Source organism: Dromaius novaehollandiae, chromosome 1, assembly GCF_036370855.1.
Source record: "Dromaius novaehollandiae isolate bDroNov1 chromosome 1, bDroNov1.hap1, whole genome shotgun sequence".
Classification (NCBI taxonomy): domain Eukaryota; kingdom Metazoa; phylum Chordata; class Aves; order Casuariiformes; family Dromaiidae; genus Dromaius; species Dromaius novaehollandiae.
This window is the reverse complement of record NC_088098.1, coordinates 30,197,379-30,215,686: the sequence shown is the minus strand read 5'-3', so window position 1 is coordinate 30,215,686 and position 18,308 is coordinate 30,197,379. Positions and strand designations below refer to the sequence as shown.

Here is an 18,308-nt window from a genome sequence, read left to right as displayed (position 1 = left end):
TACAGAACCCTGATACTGAATTTTGAAATAAACACTTTGTTTTGCACTCCTACCACTGAACTACAATTATGTAATATGAAACAAGCCTCTGTACCTATAATTTTTGGTGGCTTGAGAAGTTAGCAGGAAGCAATTGTATGAGATGTTTCCTTACAAAGCCATTCCAGTATATCAGTCATCTGATTCATAACATTTCTGCTCTTCTTGTAGTTGCAAAATTTGTAAATGCTTCCAAAATAACCAGTGATTTTTGTGATTTGAACAAGCACTAGTAGGGTGTGGAATAAAATCACCATGTTAATTTGCATGGTTGACTTAATGTAGTTTTCCTGTTGCCATGGGTGAAATGAGTGAAAGCCATTAAGGTTTACCTCCTGAGCAACTGTGGGCAAGTAGTGCCTAGGAGCAGCGATTCAAATCCTGAACTGTGCCCTCGTAAACCATCTAATCATCTAATCCAGTATCTTGGTTGTGTCCCCAAGTCTTTTCAGTACTTGGAGAGAATTTCCATTCAGTTTTTTCTTCTTCTGGCTTGCCTCAAGTTCAGATAAATAGTTTGAGGACAGTCATTCTATGAATTTGAACCTCCACGCTGCTTACTTGCCCTGCATTGTTTTGTTGGGTAGGTCTGGTTTTGTGATGTACTTGTTAGGGCACAGTATATGTTAACTACTATTTTAATTATATATATTGCTAACTGGTGATTAATACACTAAGATTTTTTGGCATACATGTACAGAAATATCCTGGGTTGACTGGCTGTTCCAGCCAGATGGGCCTAGTTTGTACTATGTCAAATCTGAAATTCCTAGAAAGTCTTCCAAAAATCGTGTTTGGCTGATGCAGAGCAGAGAGTGCAAAGCAACTTTTGGTTCCCCCCTTTTTTTTTTCTGCACTCCTATGATATACTTTACATAAAATTATGAGGTCAGGAGCTACAGTCCTCACAGCTTCCATGCTAATTAGAAGCTTTGTTCATGTGATGCTTCTGGTGGAACAGATGAGACAAAGAAGGAAGGTACAATATGGCCTTGATTTCTGTGCATTTTCAGCTCCCTGAGACTGAGCAGGGAGTCATTTTTTTGTACCTCACGGGTTGAAGCTCCATAGGCTTTACTGAAAAGCTGGTACTAAATCAAGCAGAGTTCTGCTGATGATTGGTTTATTTTTCTTACTTGTGATCTTAAGTCTTCAGTAGTTAGCCCAAAGTATTTTATTCAAAGCATAGAGTATTTTAGAATTAATGACTCTCTTGTCCTTATTTTTCTCCATATTCCTCATCTGTTTTGTTTTTTTGACAAACCTGATAAAAGTAATTGTTTTTCTAACCAACCTCCCTTCTCATACTTTCATCTCACCAAAACTAGCCCTTCTATTCAGCTGATACAAATTGATAAAGTTCTTGCATGTCTGGCCTTTTTTCATTGCATCTGATCCCGTTTCTCTTATTTGTCTCTGTCAAGTAACAATAATAATGAGCTGTAATGAGTCATGCTAAAATGTCCACTTGAACTGATGCAGAAACAACATTTCGCAATTGATGGTTAAGATCATTCTGGTATCTCTGACCAACCCTAAGAAAAACATGGGCAGTGAGGCATATTGTAGTGCTGACTCTTTAATATAGTTCTGGAAGTCAGACTTTGAGTGAGCCAGAGTCCTGTTAAGCTAGAATCTAGTTGAAGGAACTAAAATATGCAATGTGGTCTCAGCTTTATTTGTAAATCATTTTCCTTCCCTACAACTAATTAGTATTCTAGGTGAATAGCTGTCCAGTCCAACGTGTAAAAATAAAACAAGTTGCTACTAATGTTTGTACTTTTACAAAGTAGGAAACATACCAGGGTTTAATAAAAGACAAGCTAGGGTTGGTTTTCAAGTGAGGCTTTACCACCTAAGGATCTCAAGTGTGGTGCATTTTTCTAAGCTAATTAAAAAGTGCTCATGAAAAATATCTTGAATTTGCCTGACTCTAACGTCACTGCAAGCATTTAGTATATTACTTCTTAAGGAACACTGAGCACTAAAGAGGCAAATGCTGCAATCTCTGCTTTTTTAATTGGGCACCAGTTGCTCTCATGAACATAGGCAAATAGACTAGAGCAAACACGGGCAGAAGCTAAGTAGAGACAAAGGCTTTAACTCTCTCCTGGCTGTACTTCTCTTTTAACAGAGATCTCCTTTAGCGCTGAAGTCTAGCAGAGGTGGGGGACAGGACGGCTTGTGGAATGTGTGAGACAGCAGCAGCTTTACCCCCAAGGGTTGCAGGTGGCAAAGGGCATGTCCCTCACACAGTCCAAACTGTACATGCTCGAATAGACAAGTGAAGGTTGAAGGAAAGGTTGAGGAAGTCATCCTGACACAAGGTGAAAGCTGATGAATGATTACATTTTGCAGGAGGAACATCCCAGATTTGTGTTTGTGTTTGGAAGTCAGTAAACTACGAACCCTCTGTAGAGTTTGGTTAGTAATCTGGCAGGGAGTAGGTTACAAAAGCAGGTTGTCTAGGCTGCCGTCCTATCTCTGTCCCCTATGACTTGTCTGAGATTTCTCCATTGATTCGTATAAAGGGTGTAAACTGGCTGTTTTCTTCCCTCAGCCCAAATGAGTTCAGAAGAGCCTTTTCAGAGAGCAAAGAGCAAGAAACTCTTGGACGGAGTTTCTGCTGAGGCTGGAGTTTCTGCTGAGACTCTGCTCCGAGAGCCTCCAGATTAGTTTTTCTCAAGAAAAAAAAGGGGGGGGGATTCAAAGGATTTCATTCATAAGATGATTTGCAACTTTTTGTCATTTGATGGTTGTAGTCTAAGAGTAACTTTAGGTTCAAAAAGAATTGTCACTTAGAAAAAATACTGCGTATTCACAATACTGATAAAAGATAGCCAACTGTAAGTGTTGGCTGAACTGGCATTACAACTGATAATTCCATCATATTTCAGCTAACTACCAGCAGATAAAAGCAGAGCCTTCATATTTGTTGGGAAGTTCAAAACAAAAAAAAAAAAGAAAGAAAACATGATTGCCAGTCTCAGAAATTGTAGCAAGGAAGAGTTCAGCTAACACCTGGACAATGAAACTTTCCTACAAGGAATGCTCTATTTTAACAATTTTCCAAGTGCTAATTAAGGCTGCAAAAATATAGATATATGCAGCCAGTAGATGCATTACAAACATGGCACATATGATATGGATATGCTGTATACAGGTGAAATTATGAAATTCAATTTGCTGGTGTAAAAAGTAGTTTCCTGTACCTCCCTCTCTCTAAATATTTCCTCTGAACATATACAGTAATATAAAGTTAGTTACACATGCTGATGCTGTATTCAATCACTGTTTCAATTATGCATAAAATTAAATATCCTCAGAGTCCAGTAGAATTGTACAGGAGACTTTTATATTTTTACAGGAAATAGTACTTGTGATCTACGTTGAGAGTTCTGCTTAAAAAAAAAGGCAACACAAATTAGTATCAGTATGCTGGTGATGAGTTGTACAATATGTCTGTGCTGCTGAACAAATAAGGCAAGGGAGTAAGGGCAGGAGGTGCAGCTCTCATCTGTACAGCTGAACTCTGCTGCTGCTCTCTCATCTCCCCAAAACACATTCGTCTTGTCCATAGTTCCTATTCCCTGGTCTGTTGCTTTTCCCCAAAACATGCCTGGGCAATGTCACGTGATACTTACGGGGTTAGTACCATTACTAAAAATTCTTCCCCCAGAGCTCTTTGTAGGCAAAACAAAACAAAAAAAAAAGGAAAAATGGCTGATACGAGCACTTTCTCCCTATTTTACAGAGCTGGAAATCAAGACACAAGGCCAAGTTGGGTAGATGACAAGGTTTGCATAAGAATAAGTCAGTGACAAAAGTCTGGATAAGATATAGGTCCTCCCATTTCTGCTCCTCTTGCTCTTCTGTTCGACTAAGTCAACATCCGAGAGAAGATACAGAGGATTTTTTTATCATATTACTCCAAAAGGAAAGCTCAGCCAATTCATAAAAGCTGAGAAAGTATGCTTCCTTTGACTTTTAGAGAGGGCTTTTATAAAATTGTCAGCTCATTAAATTGCAGAAGAAGCTGTAAAGTTTCTATACTGTAAACAGATAAGATCTGCAACAAGCCAGGGGAAAAGCCAGGGTTCTGTGGGTGAGATGCTTTTTGCCTGGCTGCAGAGTCTGGCAGAGAGGTCACACTAATTCCAGTTATCACCTGTATTTTTCTGAGATATGAGAAGTGAACTCAAAATGAGAAGAGAGACGATGGCTGGTGACTTTAGAAGTTTGGAAAGTTTTACTTTGCTTCACATGTTTTACTTCTGTTTATTCATAAAACTCTGACAGCGATTAAGCAAAAGTGTCCATATGGAATTTGGTGAACTTTCTGGATTTAGGCATGAACCTTACTACAGCATCCTTTTTGTTTTGTAACTTTTTCTTTTTTCATTTTCCTTGCCTGACACACTTTCTTAGTTGTATATTATTTCTTTTTCCCTCACACTTTCTTAGTTGTATATTATTTCTTTTTCCCTCAGAGTATTTGTCAGTTTAAATAACAAAAGACATTTTTTCTCTGCTGAAGAGCCAAATACTAACACTTATCTTTTTGTGTCTACTTCAGCTTGTTGCAACATTTCATTCCTATCTGTAGCAGCTTTTAAAAAAGCATTTGAGAAAACAGAAAAAGGAGAATTTTAAAAGAGAAGTTTGAGGAGACAGGATTTTTTGTATTTTAGTACAAAAATAAAAATGCATCTTTGGAGGATTTTAGTGCATCCACAACTCAGCTATTATTTTACTGTGGGAAAGAACCTCCTTTACTAAACATGCAAACTGAAATTTCGGTTAGGTTCTTAAAATACTGTAGGCTATAAATAAAATGTGAATAATGCAGCTGGACAGTATTATAATAAAATTTCCTTCTGTTATATAAGGAAAATGAGGATGACCTTCATAACTCAGTGCAAGCTCTCCCTTTTATGAATTATGACCTATTCAACTATTAGTGGAATTAAAATCTATAACACCGCCAATCATTGCACCATATCCCTACGGAGCCCTTTCTCTTGCTGTCAACATGAGGGAGTCTGCAATCTCTGCAGATAATATGCCAATGATATGTTTATAGCCCAAGCAAAGAAATAGTGTGTTTACTCCATTTCTGTGGTTCAGTGGTTTTGTATGACCTCTACATGATTTTACACTTGAAGAACAGCAACGTAGTTTGATGGTCACTGGCATATGGGCTGAGAGTCACAGTAGTAGGTCACCAGTAAGAAAATGTAGGTAAGACTGTTTTAACATTAGGCATGCACACACATAATATGTGTGATACCCTGACCAGCAGCAGAAGACCAAGCTCAAATCAGGATGTCAAATTAAATCCAAGACAGAAGCTTGAGTGAATTGTTGTTTGTTTGTTTTCCTTTAATGTCCTCTGAACTTGAGTCGTTGGAAGTTTTGTTTAATTCATACTAGAACTGAACTTGAACTAGGTTTTTGCAAAGCTGAACCCAAACTAAACTAAGAATACACTGGTTGAATCCCTGGTTCAAATATGTAGAAGTTGTTCTTGCACCTCACAATTATCAATGACTTGATTCCTCACCTGATAAAATTCAAGGTCTTCATTCAGTACATGGAGCAAGTAAGGCCTTCCTTCTCACTCTTCACAAAAGAAAGCACCTGACAAAATTAATTTTTCTCTTTTCAAACAGATTAATATAGCCATTTTCTTTAGAACTCAGCTATTGTTATCCAGTAACTGACAGTATTTTTAGTGATCAGCACTAGTGCATTAGTCTTATTTCTAATCTGTGCAAATCGAGCTACATAACTTCGAAAAACTAGTATGTAACTAAAATGAATTTACCTGTGTATTTCAAGGTATTCAAGTGGTTTTGGTGTCTTGAGGAAGATGATTATATTTGTTTCTCAAGGTAGGGCGAACAAGGGAACATAAGCATGTACTATTTTTAAGATGAGTTGCTATACTGAGAATTATGGCCAAACTGAAAGCAAACCCACATCTTATTCAAAATCTGAAAACAGAAACCCAGTATTGTCTCAATTTATCTAACTCTCTAATGAGGATTGGCATAACCAGTTTCACAGGATCTCATGGAAAAATATATTCCTTACATTTTTTTTTAACTATTCAAGCATGTACCTAGTTCATCATGGCTAATTAGGTGTTCTGAATTATCATGTTCAGTTGTTACAAATGTCATATCCTTTGATGGTATTGGCTGCATAATGAGAAGCTGTCATAGTTTCAGTTATCTGTGAGGTCTGTGATTGATCAATTTCTGATAACAAAGAATTGTTAACAGGGCTGCATGGTGAAGCAGTCAGTGGAAAATTCCCTTTCATAATGTTTCTATCTAATTTTGGAGCACTGCCACTGCCACATATGAAATAACAACATGATTGAATTTCCTTTTGCTGGCATTTAGCAGGACCTATGGGGGTGTGCAGAAATCAATGGGGGATCAGGAGTCTGGAAAATTACATACTTGGAGAATTAATGAACCATAATTCCATATTACATCCTCAATCACATTTTGCTTCCTTTTCATTAATGGAACTAAATTAGTTTTCCATGGACAGGGTACTCAAAAAAATGCAATCATGCTCTTGCTAGAATAAAAAAAAAGAGCTGTTTTAACGATAGGTTTATTTTTTCATGCAACATGACAGTTGGAAACTTATAGTGAAGAACATATCTGCAGCATTGACTCAACCTGTTGAAGTAGTTTTAAAAATTACTTTTGTAGCCCTTGGTCTAGGGTTCCTGCCCTTTGAGCCAGATTATGGTTTTAGGCTGACTGGGCCAGAATTTCTGCTAGAGTCATGGAGGTATAGAGATAGGAGCAGCAACTCCAAAGGCATGCAAGATGAGATGCATTTCTTCCTGCACTGGCCTGATCCATTTTCCAGGGAAGCAGGGGAAGGAAAGACCATGGTCTTCACTGCTCTCTGAAGACTTTATCTGAGATAGCCAATGTTTCTCATGCTATACTGAGAAAATCCTTCTACTCATGAAATTATGCTATGCTAGGATAAAAGGATAGGTGACTCCTCTCTTTCCTATACCCCATAGGCCAACTGTAGTCTGGTCCTTCATAATTTAAACTTACAATTGAATGAAATGTTGGAATACAAATACAGGGAAACTCAAGAATATTCCGTAGTTCAATGGGAACTTTGTGAGAGCCCATACAGTGAAAAGCGTGTTACAGTAGTCAGGGTGTGTCATCATATCTTTAAAGAGTTACTGGAGGCTGAACAAATCGGAGTGAGATTCTAAAGAAAATCAGGTTCTGGAACTTTTATTAACCAAGGAAGAAAGTTCCTTTGGGAATCAGCAGCAGCAGCAGTGTTAGAAGGAAGCAGTTGATCAGTCTTTACAAAACAGATTTAAAGTGCATTCTAAACAACTTTGGTTTTCTGATATAACTGGTATCTCCCTGAATTGTTTCAGCAGTCTCAGCTTCTATATTCTTGTTTTTTATCCTTCTGTATGATGTTTATATGCCTGCAATATATAGGAATGTAGTGAGATGGAAGTCCCAAAGGCAGATATTTTGTTTTAACAGTGAGATAGCTCTAGTATATTGAACCAGTTTCAGGCTGTTATGTTTCTTCAGTGGGACCTGATTTTTACATAAGTTCTCAAATCAAAGGTCTGATTGAACAGCAAGGTCTTCTCAAGTATCATCATATTAGAAATCTGCTGTCACATGAAAACCAAACAAAACACTTTTTTCTTTTTAAGTGTAGAGATGGGACTCTAGAATTTGCAGTAGAAATAATGAATCCTTTTCACAGCTACTCCAGAAAATTGAGTTATGACAGCAGATACATTATACAGTATAATGAACTTTGATTTTGTCCTACTGAATAAGGCTGAAGCCTTTTCTCTATTGTGTACATACTTATTAAAATCCTATAACTCAGACATCCTCTTAATCCTACCAGACATTCTATTACATGAACATAAGTCTGAAAAGTCGGGATGTAGTCTTTTATACTGAGGCTGGACATAGCATCCTTGAAAGTAAGTTGACATATGCAGAAACTTACTGCAGTCTGAGTGTTCCAAGTGTACCAATGAAAAAGCACTGAAGGTTCATCTTTATGAACAGCTTCGTAGTTCGTATGTCCCCTAATTGCTTACTTCTTCAGTGATCTGTGTTGAAGTGATACTTCTTTCAGCATATGCACTTTATTTATGCTGGGCTGGGATATAGGGCTGGGATGTGGGTGGCTCTGGAGGTTAGCCTTAGACTGGGAAGGCTGTTGCCTTTGAAATGAGATTTCAAACTTAGCCTAATGCAGTAGTGGCTGAAAGTTATGGAATTTGCTGGCTGCTCGTTAGTCTTTAAAAATCTATCTGGTGATGATAACCCAATTAGCACTGGGCCAGATTACTTCAACTGGAAGTCTCTATCGCTTGGCAGTCTTAGCTGACTACTATAAGCTATACTGTCCCAGAAAAACTTCCAGAATGGAAATAACTAAATTCTAAATATTCACAACTTTGAATCAGCGGATGTTTCCTTCTTGAATGGAAAGGGCTTTGGGGGCTTTGGTTTGGAACTGGATGAAGAGGTTTATGAAAGAAAGGATTTTAGAACTAAATTGTGCTCTCCGTCTCTGTAACCTTGTGCTTGATGGTGGCATACAGACTTTTCTGAGAGCAGGATCTGGTGATTAATATTTCAATCTTGAAGTGAGAGTGATGTAAAATGGTATAATTCCCCCTCCTCTTCCCCCACACGGTGGTTCTTTGTTGAGTGCAGCCTGGCCACATGAGAGAGCTTGGGCCTATCGCTGGATGAAAGAGCACAGCTATCTTTCAAATTGGCAATTTTATAGCACTTTTGATCTTCAAAAGCTCTTATTGTACAGAAATTCTCTAATAATATTCATCAGGCTGCCGGCTTTTCTTTTTTCATACTGTACCAGTGGATAATTTGCTAATGATCTTATTTGACTCTTCAGGGAGCAGAGTTTTCTCAGTCTCCCCAAGAGCAAGGGATATAATAGCTATAACTGTTGCCACAGTTCAGAAAATGAGTGATTCAGAGGTGCAAAGAAGGTGATTTGGAAGAGCAAGTCTTTTTTCCATCTCAAGCGAAGCTAGTTGTATACCATCCTTACTTTCAAAAAGCCAGGCATTGTAACTATTTTATTAGAGTGGCGTTTCAATTAGCAAAAATTTGAGGTGTTTTTCCAGTTGAAAAATGGGTAACATAATATGGAAGTAACCAGGTTGGCTGATTTTAGTTCAAGAAGAAAAACTGAATATTTTAAAAGCAAACTGTGTGCAAGATAAATGTGTAATAATAAATTATGCTGTTTTGTGGCAATAGGATATGTATGCTATTGCTATGAGTGCATTCAAAATTCTGTAGCGCAGACAGAGTCCTCGTGTTCCTGATGTTTCATAGTGCTCACCAGTATCACACTTGCCTGTTCTCCAGGCACATTGTTTTAAGAGCAGAAATCACAGATCTTCTGTCATGCAAATTCCTCAGGGTGGAAATGGAGCCGGACAGGAGGTGCTGAAGTGCTGTGCTGCGCTACCAGTTGTGTAGCTGCTCTCCAGTTTGGGGGTGAAGGTTACTTCCAGGGATTGTCTCAGTATTACTTTCTGTTCCAAAGGTGGCTACTTGCACCAGTGGGGTGGGAGATTTGGAATGTGCAATTGTACTGTTTGTTTAAGAAGGAAAAAGAAAAAAAAATGAAGAAAATACTGCCTCCATGATAGTCAATGGGAGTTCTGCCATACATTTCAATGGCACCAGGATTAAACCTGTAGACTGCATGCTTTGAACCTTCACACAGATGGGACTGACTCTATTTTACCTCCTAAATGAGATGCTTTTATTTTTTTTCTCCTTTGCCACAGCTTCTTATAGCTAATAAAAGAAAAGAACTTGCATACTCAGAATAAGATGTCCATTTTGTGTATTTGCTTGCAAATATCATCACCTGCTATTGAAAAAGTGACATCACTTCTTTACTTGTACTTTGAAACTTTGTTTAATTTCTTTCAAAAGTGAAAATATAATGCCTTTTCAGCAACCACCTTCTATAGAGTAGCATTTCATTTTTTGTGTCTTTCTAGTACAGCATCAAACAGGACTTCATTAGTGCTGTTAATGTTCCATATAGTCCACTGATATACCATAGCCACTGGCTAAGCAAAACTTCAGTCAGTTTTTCTTCTCCCGTCAGCTCACACCTCTGACTGAGCAGCTGTGAGATGATTCATCGGGGAATGTTTCACCATAGGAAAGAGAAAGATTATTTCTGGCTGCTTTGCCCATACTAATAAGATCCTTTCAGTTGTAGATCCTTTCACAGCACTTCCGGAGCCATGCTATGCCCATTTGAAAATAGAAATCCTTTTATGCAAATGTCAAGAAAACTTTCCATGAAATCAGTGCTTTAGTTCTGCAAAACACGTTTCTGCTGCATTTTCTTATTTAACAGAGTCGCAACAGTTATTTTATCCCTTTACAGTGCAAGTCTCTGTGAGAGTTAACGATCAACGTTATTTGGAAGATTTAGAACAAAATTTTGTACGTAACATTTATTTTCTGGAACCCACCAGCACATGCTGTAAAATCTTTTGCATAAAAAGTTAGTGGTGAGAAGAAATTTTTTGGACTTCTTGTTTGCTACAAAATCATTTAAAGAATAATGGACTATTCAACACCAATGCAGCAGTGGTTCCAATGGAGTGGTTTGCAGGCAAGCAATCTGTCAAGAATATGACATTTCTTAAAGACCAATGGTATGCTGCCATCAGCATTTTATGGTAGGCACTCTTACATACTCCACTCAACAGCTTTGCATGCAGCCATAATGAAGCTGAGGGAATGTATTTCTTTGTTTTTTGGCATCTGATGAAGCATTTCATCCCAAGTAATATTTCTTGTGATACAGGTTTGCCAGATAGTTTGCAAATAAATACAGAAGAGCTACTTTGTTTGTCAGTTTACCAATACTGACATGACATTCAAGGTTTGTTTTCCTGAATAGTCAGTGAGTTCATCAGAATGTATTCAGCCTGTGCCTGCAGCACGCTGCTCATAATCATAAAGCTTACAGATTCACAAATAAATTGTTCTGAAGAGAGGAACACAGGCCGCCTTTAATTCATATCTGTTACTTTGACTTAAATAAGACTTTTTCCTCCTCCTCGTCACTAATAAATAAATTCCACTTTCCAAGAGGAGAAATATATGCTATCCAGTGTCTTAATACATGTTACTAGGTAGTGAGTATAAAGGTCTGAACAACAGCTCTCTGCTTTTTCAGCCTCAGACTACACGCTTCATTGATTCTGTGGGGCTTGTAGCTTTGGCCAGTCCCAGCAAGTTATTCTCTATTGAGGAGATGATCTCAAGCCTTTAGCTTAGTGACTTAGATCATGCCTACCAACCAAGCTATCTTTTAGCATATTCCCCAATGGTATGCTAAGTTCTAGATTGTAGACCTTTCTTCTTTTCCTTTCCTTTCCTTCTTTTTTTTTTTTTTTTTTTTTTTTTTTTGAACAATCTGTGGGTATATAAGTGAAAAACAGTAGATAAGGCATAGACTGCAAACCAACCTTTTCTCACTCCAGCAACATAATTTTCATTGATCTTCCTCTGATCTCTCAAACACTTCTGTAGTCCCCCAGGCTCCTGCCTGCTCACAAGAAAAAGGCCAGAGTTTATACTGAGTTAGAGATGCACACACTGAACAGCTGAAGGTTGTAAAAGTTTGGCATTTCTTAGTCCTGCATCAGGAGTTATTTATTATATGATTATCCTGGAATTCACTGTAGAGTTGAAAATTCTGTGTTTTAAACCGGTTGATACCGATTAATTAATTCCTGATACACGTTTGATGCAGTATTCTAACAAGAGTACTGTTAACTTTCATCATGATAAATACTGATAACGTACACCAGGAGCACCTAGCCAAAGAGACTCTTGATAGAAAATTGGGCTGAGACCTAGTAATGAAAATTTCTCATGAATTTTCCTCAATTAACTATAAAGCTTTTAAAACCCAATACAGTGATGAAATGACTGGTTGTTCTAAGACGACTGTACCAGTCTTGTAATACAAAAGTGTAGTGTCAGAGACCAATTGGCTTGTAAATAAAACACCCCCAAACAGATTACCTCCCTCTCCTCAGGGTATATAAGAAAAAGTAGAACTTGAAAACAAATGCAGATGACTGAGGAAATACCTCATAGTTTATGCAGGTGTCCCCCAAATACTTAATAACGTTCTTTCCTGCAAACATGAGATGAAGCATTTTGGATGGGTGAAAAGGCCTCATTTTCTTTTAAAAGTTTATTTTTGAACAAATTTCATAGGAGACTTGAGTGAGTATATCTGTATCTGTGCACTAACTGCTATGCTCTATCTACATACTTATATTCTCAGAAGATAGAATTGTGCCCTTATTGTGGTTCACAATTGATTTTTGTAGCCAGTGTACATTTTCTCCTATGAAAATAACAGATGACATAAATGGGAGCCAACAGGCACTATGAGCAGAATTTCAATGCATTTATACATATAATTTCAATGGTCATGTCATGTCTCTTCATTGCACCTGCATCCCAGAGGATACTAGATGAATGGCTGGTGTACTTTTAACAGTTTGAGTCTTAAATGAAATTGTTATTTTAATATTCAGTTCTAAAGATTCCTGATTGAGTCTTTACTTGGCCAGAAGGGGCTTATGAGGGCATGAGGGTTTATTCAATATTCAAACTCATAGGGTTTTTTAGAGCTTTTTATTTCTGAAGGACAACTTTAGGATGTAAGCATGCATGTTTGGAATCCTGACTACTCTTTTTGGTAGTGAGAGGGGAGGCTAACTCTTGGCATAGCTGGCTGCAGAGGCACTGGTATAAGTCAACAGGAACATCACAAGACAGGGAAATGCCACTAACCTAAAATTGATGTTACCAAGAACACAAATGAGTACTGGAATAAAGATTTAATGTTTTGATATGCCCCCGGAAACAGTCTTGGTTTATCAGGCAGCCTGCACTCATCGAAGGGTTAACCTCCAGAAACACAGCCTGACTCCTTCTTTATCCTCTGGGCAGATAAGAGATAACACACAGATGTACAGATAACATTATCTGTTACACAGATAACAGATAATCTATCATGTATTGTGACAAAATGAGTTGCTAGTGTGTAAACAATAAATAGGATTAGCAGAACCTCCATTGTTAGCTGGGCCAATGCGGTTAACTAAGACCTTCTATGGAAAAGATTCAAAAATTTACCACAAATAATTCTGGAAATCTAAGTGTTAGTAATTAGAATACTTCTGTGAAACTCAGGAATACTACAGACATGCTTCTTCCATTGGGCAAGTATAGTACGTTCCTCTAAGTGAATTTTCTTTTTCTTTTCTTTTTTTGTTCTTACTAAACAGACATTGATGAATGCTCAGATGGCTTTGTTCAATGTGACAGCCGTGCTAACTGCATTAATCTGCCTGGTTGGTACCACTGTGAGTGCAGAGATGGCTACCATGACAATGGGATGTTTTCACCAAGCGGAGAATCCTGTGAAGGTCAGTATCTGAAAAAGATGGTGCAGTGTTATGGCTTGCATTACAGTAACATCTACCATTTCTAACTGGTAGTGGGCCCTGCATCAATGAAAGTTAAACTTTGACCTAAAGAAATTGTAGTCTACGTAAGCATGGTAAACAAGAGACAAAAAAAGAAAGTATAAGTATTCCTAATTTATAAGTGCAGCATTGACCCACTGGAAGATTCAGTGACTTGCTAAAGATAATACGTGAAGTCGGGAGTAGTGCTTAAAACAGAATCTCTCTGGCACTACCTCTGCTTCTGTACATGCCCCTTGCATAAGGAGCTGGGAAAAGGAGCTCATAATCACTGATCAGTCTCCTCCCATCCTCTTTGCACAGCTAAAGTCCTAAGGTAGAAGAGCTGAGGAATTTTTTTTTCCCTCTTTCTCCCAAAAAGGGGAGCAAGGGTTGTTTAATTTTCTCTGAAGGCTGGCTTTTCTCTGCTAGATAGCTGCAAAGGAAAGCTTAGATACAAGATCAAATTACTGCATGATAGGAGGTAATCATTTGATCTTCAGTTTGTGCTGAAGGCTAAACTAATGCAGGTGACCTCACATTTACCATGGGCTGATAGCATGCGCTGTAATCTGTCACTCTGCAGTAACCTGGTCATATGTCAGATTTTTTACGTGTGGAAATGGGTATCAATCCAGACCCCCATTCATCCACTTTATTTCTTGCATACTGAAATAGGCTGTGTTGCACATCTTTCCCATTGCAAAGAATGATTATGCAGCTGTCACACCCCTGCCCACACTCAGGTTATTACCACGGTGCTTTTCCTGTGCATAGACCAACCACTTTTAGAAAGCTGCAGTTTGAAGAATAACCTTACAAGCTGGAAAGCTCCGTGGCCTGGGGACAGGGAAACATGACATGGGAGAGTAGCAGGGACAAGGAGATGGGAAGATTTTCCTTGTTTTATGAATGACATAAGAGGGAACAGCAGCTTTTTAAGTATAGAATTATTTTCAGACACAGATCTCTTAGTATGAGATTCTTCTGCTTTTAAGGTTTTACATACTGCTGTTCTAAAAAAGGAGAACAAGCCTGTCTGTTTTGTCATGGACTACTTAAGGCAAAATTAGTAGTCTTTCTTCCTTCTTTCTCTGAATACTTAAATGTTCAGTGCTTACACAGTGTAAGCCTCCCCACCTTGCTGTTTAAATTCGTGTTGGTGGGCAGTATCAATCCCAAAGGGAAGGCATTGAATTAATTTTAGTAAGGCAGACACACAGACTTTTCTCTACTGATAGGAGGAATGACCTTTGCAGGATCCCCATCACCAATGCTTTATTTCAACACATTTTCACCACAGCTGAAAGCCTGTATTCCCAGGAGGAACCAGCGATTTGAATCAGCGACTGCTTTCATAAATCCAGCTTTCTTTGTTAAGAACGAACTAAATGTCACTGTTAGCTGGCCAGGTGTTAGAGCAGAAAGGTGCAAAGACTTCTGAAGAAGCTGTGATTCCCCTGATTGTAAGGTCATTCTTCTGTCACTCTCTAGGCACAAGTAATACTGTAGCTAGGCTTTTGTGGAAATACTTCTCAATACCTACCCCAAGATTTATCTTCAGTTTCAAGATCCCATTTGTCTTGTGGGTTTAAGATAGTGGTTTGGCACATGCCGTCTTAAGAGATACATGGTTCCTCACCCAAAGTGAAACTTCTAGCAGTACGTCTGTTGCTAAGATGTGTGCAAACAAGCAAAAATCAAGCAACAATTTCTAAGCAAATGAAAAGCCAAGGAAAAAGATTGTTATATGTATGCAGAAGTGGCAATTAATAATATATCTTGGCCTTTTCCACAAGGCGTCAGCAGCTCTTTTAAAAATATACACAGAGGCTAACAAGTGGTTAGAATTATTTCACAGATACCAGGAAACTATCTTCAAGTTGTTGCTGACTCTAGTCACTAACGATGGAACACTTTCAGGCTGATTGATTGCAGCTCTAAATTTTGGAATATGTAACAGCCTGAGATAGGAAGGAAGGTTAGATATTTTATTGGCGTCTTACTATATCACTTTTTATTGGATTGAAGCCTGTGACATTGTGCCTTGAGCAGAAAATAAAATCTGAAAATAGGTATGAAGAGACAGCCTCAAATCTATTGCAGCTGAACTTTCAGTGGCAGAGCATAGTAGTGCAAAAGCAACCGTTTTCTCCACTGGCTGGTCCTTCCACTGTTAGAGATTCCCCTACTGGTTTTAAAGACAATTTGGCCGTTTCTTATGTTACTTCTTCCATCTCCCCTAGGTTAGAGGTGATTAGATTGAGACGTTGGTAGGTGGCCTTTCAGACAGTCACTGTAACAGGGTAGCAGCTTCCAGGCTATACTAATCTCAAATCTCAGTTTTCCGTGTTGAATTGCATGAGTTTCCTCCTGCAGCCAGGATTAGTCCGTGCTAGGATGTCTCTGGCTTTTGCAAGCCCTACAACTTGCAGAGTTATAGAAGATATAATGCAGAACTGCACAGAAGAGAAATTGGTCCTACCTCAATTTCTTTCTTGGTGGAACAAGGAAGTAAGGCCTCATGGGGCTTAGGAAATGTCCTTGAAGGGCTTGCCCTTTTTTCTTTCTAAGAAGACTAGTTCAGTACAGTGTTTATATAGAGTGCATAACTAGCTTATTGCCTTTGGCTTCTCTTCTTTTATAAGCTTTTGTTGCTTTGAAGAAAGTTCCCTCTTTCTCTGCAGAAATGCTTTAAAAGCCAAGGAAGTCTGGATTCAAATGTTTTCTTTCTTGATTGCTCTGTTGGGTCTGTCAGTGTCCCTGGGACATCTACCTGTAGTATTACAGAGAGCACTTCTGAGATTAGTGTGAGTCACCTCCTTGTCTCCTTCAGCAAAGCCTCCATTTTTAAAAGATGCAGATGGAAACACCCCTATTAAGATCACAGAGGCACAGGAGCTTTTCTTTAAGAACCTTCTTTTAACAGAAGATGAAAACTGCCCCTTACGCATTTTGCAGGAAATGGTTCCATTAGGACCTCTTGCTAGAAATTCCTAGCTAGAGGTGGACTCCCTGGTAGCGTCAGACTTTGTCAGTGCTTGATAATGAAATAAGCTGCTGAATTTCCTGCTTTACACATATATTGACCTTGGTTACTGCTGCTTCTTTGGCAAGACTGAGAATATTGAGTATTTAGACTAATGCTGTACTTGAATGTAGAAATTTAGAATCTTATTTTACTTGGTACCTAGAAACGATCGAAGACCTAGAGATTCCTTTGCTATTAGTTTTGCTTCACATTATATTCCTAGGCAGACCTGTAGTCCTAATAACAATGACCGGGAGAAATGATGTGAAAGGCAGCTGCAGGGCTTTAACGCCTTACCCCAGTGCTTGCTGCTTCTCCCTTGGAAATGGAATTATGTTATTCATCATCTTATTTCCAGGAAAGTGGTGAAAGATCTGCTGCTTTGTCTGTGTGAATTGCATGGGTTCAGGAGTCTCAAATTTTATAGAGATATAAATATAGCATTCAGCATGGTATATTACCTTCCTCTTCAGCCCCCTACGGCTTTTCTTTACACAGTCATACGGGTGCTCTAAAGCTTGTCTCTCACCTACTATTTCATAAAAGAGAGCTAAGCTGAGATAATAGATTTTGCAGTCTCAAGCCTCATTGTATTCAAAAATTGGAACCTCTGAGGGCAAAATCCTAAAATAAGAACATTTAGGCCCAGTTACCATTTGCTCTTCAGTTCTGTTTAAGATCCTGATTCCTTTGAATCTGTGCCCCTCAATGTCTAAAAAGCTTCTAAGATCAGATGAAGAGAGCGACTGTATTAGTTCATACCAGAAATAGTGCAGGATGTACCTCATCAGGTGCTGGACATTTTGCACACTTCTGTGTCAGAAGAGTAGCTCACCTAATTAATGAAGTCCCTTTGGACTTACCAGAAGTATCTGACAGATACCAGCTGTTGCTGATATATAAGGTGGGAGCAAAATATCTTCACTCTCAGCAGACATCAAATTCTTTAGATGAGACAGCTGCAAATTAAAGCATTGGAAAGCATCAATCCAGAATGCCCAAGCTAATTCAAAAAGAAGATCCCAGACAGAGCGGTAGGGCCCTCCTTGAACAATTTTTTCCACAACCCAGAGTAATGAGTGATGGAGGCTAATTACAGACGCCAGAATGCTCCTCAGTCTTATTGAATGAACAAAGTCCAAAATGGCCACTTTGGCATTCACATCTCTGGATCTAGGAGGCAGAGGAATTCCTTACCATCAGGATGTCTGATTTTGTATCACAGTATATCCAATGTACTAGCAGGTTCATGAGATTTCACTTGCTTCAAAACCACTGTCAATTCATAGTTCTACACTTGGATCTTCCTACAGTCACAAATAAATTATTCACAATTCACTTGCTATTTGAAGAATGGTTACATCAGTCAATAGATTGCTTTGGGGTAGACAAGAACAGAAACCAAACTTTCTATCTAAAGGAACTTGGGCTCCCTAACAAATACACGCCTTACTGTTTTGCCTTAAGCAAAAAATACTCTGGGTGTCCTTATAGTTGCCCCCTTGCTGAGGTAACACTACTCCCCAGAGCTGAGGTATCTGAGTTACTTCAGTGGCTTCAGGGCAAAGGAAGCATCCACTGTTCCAGCCCATCCTCCAACAGCCTATTTCTCCTTAGTAGAGATGCACAGCCCTC

General features: G+C 38.6%; 1 protein-coding gene across 2 annotated transcripts in view; it reads left to right on the top strand.

Annotated features, from left to right (window-relative positions):
- Positions 1 to 18,308, top strand: part of NELL2 (neural EGFL like 2) — a 154,036-nt gene that overhangs the window by 123,347 nt on the left and 12,381 nt on the right. For both annotated transcript variants that reach the window (XM_026117662.2, XM_026117661.2), the window contains exon 16: positions 13,463 to 13,603. In XM_026117662.2, the coding sequence (XP_025973447.1) occupies positions 13,463 to 13,603 (141 nt within the window). The remainder of the gene's footprint in view (positions 1 to 13,462; positions 13,604 to 18,308) is intronic.